The 10,714-nt window shown below is 38.0% G+C and overlaps 1 protein-coding gene across 1 annotated transcript in view; it reads right to left on the bottom strand.

Moving 5' to 3' along the window:
- WWP1 (WW domain containing E3 ubiquitin protein ligase 1) overlaps positions 1-10,341 on the bottom strand; it is a 45,521-nt gene extending 35,180 nt beyond the window's left edge. Inside the window, 2 exon segments of the mRNA XM_036830059.1 lie at positions 969-1,063; positions 10,205-10,341. Coding sequence (XP_036685954.1) covers positions 969-1,042 — 74 coding nt within the window. The 5' untranslated portion in view covers positions 1,043-1,063; positions 10,205-10,341.
- Positions 10,342-10,714: the final 373 nt, after the last annotated feature.

Consider the following 10,714-nt stretch of genomic DNA (forward strand, 5'->3'; position numbering starts at 1 on the left):
ATATGGCTTTTTAACCTACCTTTCACGGTTACACTGCTGCTGAACTAAAGTGCAGATCGAGGCATGCCGTTCCACCTATCACCGTTCCCTGGCATGGCATAAAAATGAACCCATTCACCATTTCAACCTTACCTCCCTTAAGGTCTTTCAAGGGACCCATATGAGAGCCAAATCAATTACTTGCTGGCCCCAAATGTGTCATATGTTTCATTCTGTCATGACTTTGTTTTAATATCCCCTCAGAACAGAATGCCCTTCTCTACCAGCCAGAATTCTCCCCATCCTCCAGAGTTTAGTTCACCTTAAGCCAATTTGTGTCATTAATTTATATGATTTCAGTATCCTTTCAGCAACCAATCTCACAAAAATAACATAGTTCTTGTCCTGAATTTTCTGGACTTTGAATATGTTTTATATTGGTGGACCCTGAGTTGCATCTGGAAGGACAGTTTGTGAATGGCCTTGAATGACCGCTTAAGAGCATAAACTTTATTTAGTATGTAATAGAAATGCTTTTTCATTTAAAACCCTCTATAACTTTAGTCATAATGTAATACAATTTTACTTGCAGCAATCTTTTAGATAATAATTTTGAATGACACTAATATTTATTACATAAGTGTCATTCAATAGCATAGTTTAGATCCCTATCTATGGAGAACCATACATATAAACTATCCTAAATATGACTTTCATTCCTTAAAAAATAACAAGGACTGAAATTAGATCAAAATTCTGCAACTACTCTCAGTAAACTCATGCCAATGTTTGACAATCTCTTGGAAGCCCTTCAGACTAACTGTAAAAGAGACACAATGTAACAAATCTCATCTACTGAACATTCATCATTCACAAAAGCAAATCAAGGAAACATAACATGTAGAATGAATCATTTTATGTTGTATTAAATAAACTTTTAAAATTACATGTATATAAACAACACTGAAGATGCATAAGATGCTACATACCCTGGAGGTAAAGGTTGTGGCCTCTCCCATGTGGTCGTTCTAGTGTTATGATCCACATAATAGGTTCTAACCATGAGGATCTTTCTCTGTCCCACCTTCAATGAAAAAGCAAAATAAAAGATAGCAAACTAAGACAATCTGAAAAATGTTCCTTCTTATAATCCAAAAAATTACAGATAAGTTTTACTTTAAAAGGTCACATATATACATAAAATGTTCTTTTCTCAATTATTGTGCTTTTTTTTTTAAAGAAGATATCTTTTTTTAAAAAATATTTATTTATGTATGTATTATTATTTGGTTGCACTGGGTCTTAGTTGCGGCAGGTGGGCTCCTCAGTTGTGGCTCGAGGACTCCTTAGTTGAGGCACGTAGGCTCCTTAGTTGTGGCACGCGGGCTCCTTAGTTGTGGCATGTGAACTCTTAGTTGAGACATGCATGTGGGATCTAGTTCCCTGACCAGGGATGGAACTCCGGCCCCCTGCATTGGGAGTGTGGAGTCTTAACCACTGCACCACCAGGGAAGTCCCTATTGTGCCTTTTAAGTTCTTAATTATTCACCTTTCATCAACAGCACTGGCAACTCAGTAAGTACAGTTAGCAGAGGAGAGACAGAATAATATGTAAAGTTTTAGAAGTTACTAACTTACAGATTCCAAATCATCAGAAAACAGAAATTTAATCAACAGCAGAGGAACTTTCAGCCTAATATCATGCCCAGAGCACAAAATGTCAATGAAGTAATATCCATTTTTGCAATTTAAGAAATAAACATCTAAAAGATTTTAGCAGAAATCTCCTTAAAGTATGTGGTGACACAGCTCCATCAAAATTCTTTCTTCTATCTGCATACAGTGTCTTCTTTTTGTGCACATCTATCCCTCTCTTGTCTTTGGTAAGCCTCTGAGTTTATGGACATCCAATTTTATCTTTTTCTGTTCTATCTCAAAGACACTCAATCTCTTATTTTCCCCACCCTCATTTTCTCCTCTGTGATCCCCGTTTCTTCCTCTCCAGTCTTTCCTTAAAATGGTATAGAAGAAAAAATTTAAACATACACAATAAAAACCTGGTATTTCCGAGTTTAATATTCTTGTTTTCACCTGAAAGTAGAATAAATGGAAAATATTTTCCTTTCTCTTAAAACACAAGGATCCAATTTAATTTGACTTCTTTTTGATTAGAGAGGCCTTTAATTTTTAAATTATTTTCCTACACAATGACCATACGTATTAAAGTATTCCCTAAACAAGGTGTACACATACATACATATTTAAATGGCATGCAAAAAATAATCATTTGTTTAAGCTGCATCTGACAAACATTAGCCAAAACAAGCTTAAATAGTAACCATGAACAATAAAGATGCCCAAGTTCACAACCGATTCAGGATCATATAGATTATTAAAATTATCTATTATGAAACAGTGGTATAAAATCCTACACTGGAACATTCATGCTACCCTGTAACTACAAAAATTTAGATATTCCTCATAAGTATTTTACTAAAAATAATAACCTGAAATTTCAGATTTACTTCATATGTTTTTATATAATAATAAATGTTCATGGAAAGGCAGGATTTAAATATGGAATTTCATTTTAAACACATTTCTGGAATACCTAGGACACATACCAGTGGGTTACTGATTTGTAGGAAAGCTTAACAGCCAAAAACAAATACCTACAAAATATATCAAGTTTCAAGAACTTCCTGATAATGGTACTTTTGCTATTTTTAGGTATTAATTCCTATAATCAGTTCTTGAATTTGTACTGCTATTCTATATCAAAATTTCCTGGTTTCCAACCTTCTTTACAATGTCTTTACTACTTTTAATTTAGCTTTAATTTTTATCAAAATTATATATACTTTCACATACTATTTAATATATATCTCACAGTTATATAATTATGTAACCTTCAGATAGTCTATGAGGCTCATTACAATAAAACAATAGTGCCTACTGTCCCCTAATCTCATTTTCTACTCCCCAAAGGCAACATTTTCAACTGTTTTAGCCAATTCTTTTAGTATTTACCTCTTTTTTCTTATTAACAAGCTTACTACTCTACTAATTTAATTTCAAGTATAATTTATTGATTTCTCACTATGAAAGGTAAAGCTGTCTCTTTCCTGCACAGATGTACGCATATACACTGTAACCTGGGCCCTCCTTCCAACTGTTCCAAATACACACATATGCTGTGTCCTTCCCTTATAATTATTATGACTGTGTAAACCCTCCTGACAGCTGAGCTATGAACACACCATGATTTCTTTAACTGTCTCCTTTCCTCCCATTTCCTTATTTTCTTCGTACTTATTAATTTAACTACAAATACTTTTCTAGTTGCATAAATCTCCTCTCAAGATATTCAAGCTCATTGGGTACTTTATCAGTCACACCTGCCATCAAGCTTTCCTTTCATCATCTTGCTGGTAACTCCTTTCACTTGGATCCCACGTCCTTCACTTTTACTTACCTAAATTTGGAGGAACATGCATCCTGGTAGCTTCCTCAGAAAGTAAACTTACATGGGAAGTAAACTTTTGGAAACCTAGGATGTCTGAAATGTATTTATTCTGTGTACACACTAACAGTGAGACTAGATTCAGAATTCTAGGCTGAATATAATTTCCCTCAGCATTTAAGGCATATTGTCTCCTAGCTTCTTGTGTTGATTCTGAAAAGTCTAATGCTGTTCTGATGATTATGAGATTTGCTTTTTTTCCATTTTTTAAAAAATCTCTGGAAATGTTTATGATTTTTTTCTTTGGCCCCAATGTACTAAAATTTTCATAACAAGTTATCTTAATATAGATTTATTTTCACTTATTATCCTGAGTTTTGGTGAGCCCTTTCCATAAGGAAGTTCCTCCTTCTTGTTTGTAAAAGGTGGGTTATTTTTGGTTATTTTGTTAAATATTTCCTCCTATTTTCTCTTTCTGGAACTTCTCTTATCAGACCTTCTGAACTGGTCCTCTAATTTTTCTATTTTATTTCTTTTACTTTATAAATTTATGTTTGTTCTACTTTCTGGGAAATTCATTTACCTTTATTAGCCACATCTTCCAGTGAATTAGATTTCCAAGAGCTTTTTACAAACCTCATTCTTCCTTAATATGTTACATCTACTCTTGTCCCTCTGAGAATATTAAAATAGTCTGTTTTCTTCAAGAGCATTTTCTAGGTGTTTGTTTTGATCTTTACCCTTCACATTAAAAGGTTTCCCTCTGATGTCTAATGAGTAGCGCACCAAAAAAACTGACCGGGAGCTTTGTGGGTGGGGCTTGTGGATTGTGGAATTAATTGAAGGGCGATATAATGAGGCTATTTTGTTGGCGAACAAACAGATTATCAGTATTTTAGTCTTTGCGGGGGGGTTCCTTCGACAGAAGACACTTCCAGTCTCCTGGGTGGAATAGTAAAATCCTGGTTGTCAGTATTTTGGGATTTGGGTATGAAAGAAGGATGTGGGCTTGGAAATTCACTTATAACTTTATTCAATTATTAACATCATAAAGGTTCACTTATGTCCCCTGGTGTAGTACAGTACCTTGCCCTCAATTGTGCCTGGTGTTCCAAATGCAGAGAACCTCCAGAGAAGAAACCCCTAGGCAAGGTAGCAGTCCTAGCTGCAGGGAGGAAAAGTAGGGATTCATTTCTCAATGTGACTTTCAAACAATCTTGCTGTTTACAGTGCTGTCTTCGCAGCCGCTTCCAAAGGTATCTGATGCTGCCAATTCCTGGGCCTTCTGGGAGCACCAATGCGTAGACTTGGCTTTTCCCACTGACAGGCCAGAGTTCAGCTCTCTTGGATTTGCAAAGTCAGCTCCACTTAGTCATCCTCCAGATGACTGCAACCTCATGCGCGACACTGCACAAAAGCACCCGGCTAAGCCACTTCCAGATTCCTGAGCCTCAGAAACTGTGTAAGATTATGTTTGTTGTTGTAAATTGCAAAATTTTTAGGGTAATTTGTTACACAGCAATAATTAATACAAAAGGAAATACTATAAACCCATTCAAAAGGATTAAGGTAAACCTACACATTTAGACCAAAAGCTTCACGAAGCTTGGGCCTTGATCTCTATTGCTCATCAGTGTACTAACAGCACATAGCACAGTGTCTGCCACAGAAGAGATGCTTACTAAACATTTATTAGTATTTGGTGAATGTGTGCACCTACTTGTACTGACATGGATATATGACCAAGTTTTAAAAAGCAACTGAAAAACAGTATGTAGAGTGTGATTCCATTTTCTTAAAATAATTCTACAAGTCTTTGCAAAATAGTGATTTACATAGTTTCTTTTTATCCTTTTCACCTACTTTTATCCTTCCTCTCATAGAACCTGTCACTATCTGACATTATTGAGTAGGTTTTTAATGCAAGGCCACTGCTGGTCAGCCTGCTGTAACACAAGCTCCACAGCAGCAGAGTCTTGGGGTCTCCTGCCCTTCTGAACACCCAGTGCCTAGAACAATGACCGAGAGAAGCTCTCAAATATATGCCGCTGGAATAATATTTAGACACCACTCTCTCTGTGGTAAGCTTAAGGGGTACTTTAAAGGTTTCTGTATCATTTAAATGTTTTATTTGGTCATGTCGTAGTTTTGTGATCAGAAACAAATTTTAAATTAGGGGAAAAAATAAATATAACCAAGTATACCATCCATAAAATGGGTTATGAAGCCATTTTCTAGTTTTATCCTTAGTTGCAAATATTTCTAATTTAATATTCAATATTCAGTAAGCACTTAGGTTCCAAGCATAATTCTAGCCACTGGTTCTTAATTTTTCCAAAACAGGGGATCACGTCCAGATTTCAGTGTTTTTGCTCCAAAGAGAATTTATCTTTCTCAAACTAAATTGCTTGCAACACACATCATATTCAGAACTACTTCTGGATATCATCTTTAGAATTTTCTACATTCTATTCACTAGATCAAGGGTAGGCAAACTTCTTCTGTAAAGTGCTAGATAGTAAATATTTTAGGCTTTGTGGGCCAAAAGGAAAAATCAAGAACATTATGTAGGAACTTACATAATAAGAGCAAAAACTCCTGTCATGCCCCACCCTGTCTTCCTGGGGTAGGGCATCCCAGGCTGTGGACATGCCACGTACCCAGTTGCCCTCTGCTGACAACATTCTTGGGACAAAGAACTCCTGGCCCACATGGGAGGAGCCTGGTCAGTTTCACCACCTGACCCAGTGACTCTAGGATCCCAGTGTGCTTTTCTCTCCTGCCCTGGCAGCCGATCCACGGGGAGGCAACTTGCTGAGTTTTCACTCCCAGAGTAAGAGTCTACCTTTGGGGGCATGACGGTTGCCAAGAATGAGTCCCCAGTGTGTGGGTGGTGACCAGAGCAGGCCTTGGGCAGCAACGAGGAAGGAAGGTGCTGGCAGGGGAAAAAGGCGGTACAGGGATAAAGGGGCGTGGTCTCAAGCTTGGTGTGGGAGACTCACAGTGACAGCCAACTAGAGCTGTACCCGGGGGTCCTATAAGAGTGATGGGCTGGAACTGGCCAGAGACTAGATTATCCCTGCAGTGGAAATTCATGAGTACCCCTCAAATAGTTGCAAATTACCAGGTTGACTGATGAGAACTTCTCAGTAGAATTCTTTAATTTCATGGGGATAAGTGCTAATTTATAACCGCTACACACACCTCACCTTCAACCATAATACTCTCCCTTCCCAGTATTCAGATGTAGCCTCCCTGTCTCATAAATTTCCAAAACCTACTGCTGAAGAAAGACCTTGTTAAAATAATAATAATAATAAATGTGGAAGAATTTTGTTAAACATATTACAATAAAAATGATAGAATTTAGTTGCTGATTGGATAACTACTGGTTTCAAACTTGGATAATGGGGTAGGTGGTAAGACTTGCCTTCTCATAAACCACGATCAACAGCTGCCCCTCTCTCCTGTACGGCTTGCCAATCTCTCTCCTGGCTCCTGCCCATCAGCAACTGACCACCCTTTAGGTCACTGCCATTTTTTAAAGCAAAAAACTACTCCTCAATACTGTATCTTTTCTTGCTCGCTTCTACCAAACACTCCTCTCTCCCTGTGTGTTCACAGGGAAAAAGTTTTATGCATTAGTTCTCACTCTTTCAAAGAGTTTTCTATCACACTTCCATCCCTTCCATTCACTCCATCACATAGCAGTCTGAATACAGCTCTATTTCCCAGAAATCATTCTGTCAAAGATCAACAATAAATAATCTCTTTGTTGTTAAATTCAATGGGTGCCTTTCAGTTCTTATCTCACTTGAATTTTCAGTAGCTTTCAACCTTGTTAACCATTTCCTCCGAAGCATTTACAAGCCAGGGCCTTTGCCGAATTGCTCACTCACTCAAAATCATTTAATCAAGCACTAATTCACTTATAAATATTTATTGAGTACCTGCTACATGGCAGGCATAGTTTTAGGCACGAGGAATACAGAAATGGACAAAATAAAGCCCCCTTTTCAGTCTAGTGGAGAGAAAACTGACAGAAACACACAAATGTATGTCTCATGGTGATTTAAGTGTTATAAAGAAAAGTAATACAAATAACATCATGCTGATTTAAAGAACGCTACTCAAAAGAGTACATACTGATTCCATTTATGTTAAGTTCTACAACAGGGAAAACGAATCTATAATCTATTGTGGAAAAAAGCTTTTAGGGAGGAACAGTGGTTGCCTCCCTCAAAGTAGGGACAGGGATTGACTGAAAGCTTGAGAGAACTTTCTGAGGTGAGGATAATACTCTAGTCTTAATAAAGGTGTGACAACTGAGCATTTGTCAAAACTCATCAAAATGGCACATTTAAGACTCATGCATTTCCTTCTATGTAAACTTTACCAAAAAATCTTTAAGCAAATATTGAATTCTAGTTACCGATATGCAAGCCAAAGTTTCGAGGGGCAAAATGTACTGGTATCTGCAACTTAGTTATCAGGAAATTATATTTAAACATTAGACAAATGGAGAGATGAAGAGATGTGTGATAAAGCAAGCAGAGTAAAATGTCAACTACAGAACCTAGTGGTAGATAGATATATGGGTGTTCACTGTAAAATTCTTTAAATTTTTCTGCGTGTTTATAAATTTTCATAACAGAAGGTTGGGAAAAAATAAGGCAGGGGATGGGGACAGAGGGACCTGATTTGGACAGAGGGAATTGGGAAAGGCCTCTGGAGCAAGCTAACATTTGAGCAGAGACACGCAGATATCTGAGGAATAACACTCCGCACAACAGTCAGAGAACAAGCAAAGGGCTCTAGGTAATAAGACCATGCTTGGCATAACACTCACTCGGGCTGGAATACGATTCCTTCAGAACACTCATGATTCTAGCACCTACGAATGTACTGTGTAGTTAGCCAAGTAAGTTACCCAGGAGCGGACACATGGGAACTAAGAAGATTGTTGAGGAAAGAGGGAAGATGACATGGATTGGAAACTGCTGGCTCAGATGGTCACACAAGCCAAGTGCTGCATAAGCCAGAAGGGTCACCCTTGCCTCCACCCTCCGACTCTACCTCCCACAGCTAATTACCACACCCATCGTAACGTCGCCCCAGGAGACTAGCATCTACCTTAGTGCAGGCTGTTTTTACTTCTCACCTGGATAAGTAGCATCTCAATCTTCTAGGTAACAGCTCACAGAGTAAGAATACACTTTACCTAAATGCCTCTGTTCACCCTAGACTGCTATTTACCTACAGATTTTATACACACAAGCACACATCAGAAAAACAAACTTTCCCAAAACAATGTTTACCTAACACACTTCAGTTTTCCATTCTAGTCCATGTTGACTTACTTTATTATGTTTTCAAATGCTGGTCACAATCTGTTAATAGGCTGCAACTTGCAATTTGAAAATCACTCATCTAGATCCCTACAAAATTCTCCTAATGCAAAGATCACATACGGTGGCTACAGGCACGCTGAAGCATGTACTTGGCCGCACAGAATTAAGTTTATGTACTTACAACTTTAAACAGGAATGTGCCCACTTCTCTCATTTATGAAACAGCCTAGCTGCTATTCTAGCTTGTCCCTTAACTCCTAATCTGTCTATACCACTCCTAGAATAATTTTACTAAAATGCAAATATGACTGTGGCACTCCCCTGCTTAAAATTCTTTAATGTTTATTCATGGTTTTCAGGAAAAAACTCCCAAACTTTTAGCAGGTATACAAAATTCTTCAGAGGACTGTTTATTCTTCAGTACTACATAGCTTGCTTCCTCCAACGCTCAACTCAAGCTGTAACAAAATACCATTTCCTGAGTTCAGTTTACTCGTTTATGGATGTTAGAAATCCGAATGTGCAGTTAGCTCCACTGAGAATGAAACCTTTCACCACTTGTGCCTCCATTATTGCTTTGCTAACTCCTACGACTCTTTCAGAAATCCACTCAAGGGTCATCTCTTCCAGAAAGTATTCTTTATCTCAGTATAGCAGGTTACTCCCCACTAACTTCCCTCTACATATGTTCCCTCCCACAGCACCCTAAACTTAGACCTCTAGCTTAGCTTTAATTGAACTGTATAGACAATGACTATTTATTTATCTTTACCCCCCCTCAGATCATGAGGTTCTTGACAGTAAGAAGAGCTTCTTACATATCGGTGTCATAATGGCAGACACATGAGACTAAGATAAATGACTAAGTTGCCAAAGATAGAAGACAAAGGGACAATGAGACAATGATTTTTGAGAGGAAAGGGAAGATACTGTATGGCCAAAAATGCTTGCAGGAAGCAGTGGAGATTTCCAGTAAGTAGATAAAAATAAGCTCAGAGAAAGGTCTGGTCTGGACATATAGATTTAATAGTTAAAATGATGGGAGAGTATAAGATTCAACAGAGGCAGCACATTCAGGAGAAGACCAAAGGCTGAAACCACGATTAGGCAATAGGCAAAATCAGATGAGCCAGTAAAGAGCACTGAGAAAAAACAGCTCAGAAAGTAAGAAAGGGTACGGACACAGTGACAGTGATGAGAAAATGATGGCAATGAGGTAGAGACCTCTAGAGGTGCAGTTTCCACAGCTAGAGAGTAGAAACTCTAACTGCTGTAAGCTGTGCAGGACAGCACTGCATACACCGTACTTTTATCACAGCATTCTCAAACTGTATTGTAGGTATGTTTAAAAACCTGAGCCACTCAACAAGCTTCTTGGAGGCAGAGACCATCAATCATTAATTTAACATACCCCGATGGCAGAGTTTCTGTGTTGGCATTTCCAGACTGCTGCCGGACAGGTTCCGCACAGACGTCTGGCTGTCTTAATTTGGCTGCTTCGAAGGCAGAGCTACTTCCAGAACTGGAGGTAGAAGGATCTAACGTACTTCTAGCTTCAGACCCAAATGCTGCACTGCTGGAAAGAATACATTCATTGTTTTCTGAGGAGGTCGGTATTTCTTGAACTGGAGGATCTTCAACAGTAGTACTAGTGCAATTTGAAGACAAGGCGGTTTCTCCAGATACTATTGCAGTACCCGTGGTGGAAGCATTATCAGTTGGTGCAGATGAGGATGATTCTCCATTAACTGAAAGGGGAAAATTAGTAAGATGATCTATCAAGGAATGACAAAGCAACCAGTTAACTCATCAATTATATTTATTCAGAGCCTAATTTATACTGAGCAACGTATCAGGTACTGACAGAAATAAGACAGACAATACTTTTTGTTGTTCACATTTTAGAGATGAACGTTTAAAT

Source organism: Balaenoptera musculus, chromosome 17, assembly GCF_009873245.2.
Source record: "Balaenoptera musculus isolate JJ_BM4_2016_0621 chromosome 17, mBalMus1.pri.v3, whole genome shotgun sequence".
In the NCBI taxonomy this organism is placed as follows: Eukaryota; Metazoa; Chordata; class Mammalia; order Artiodactyla; family Balaenopteridae; genus Balaenoptera; species Balaenoptera musculus.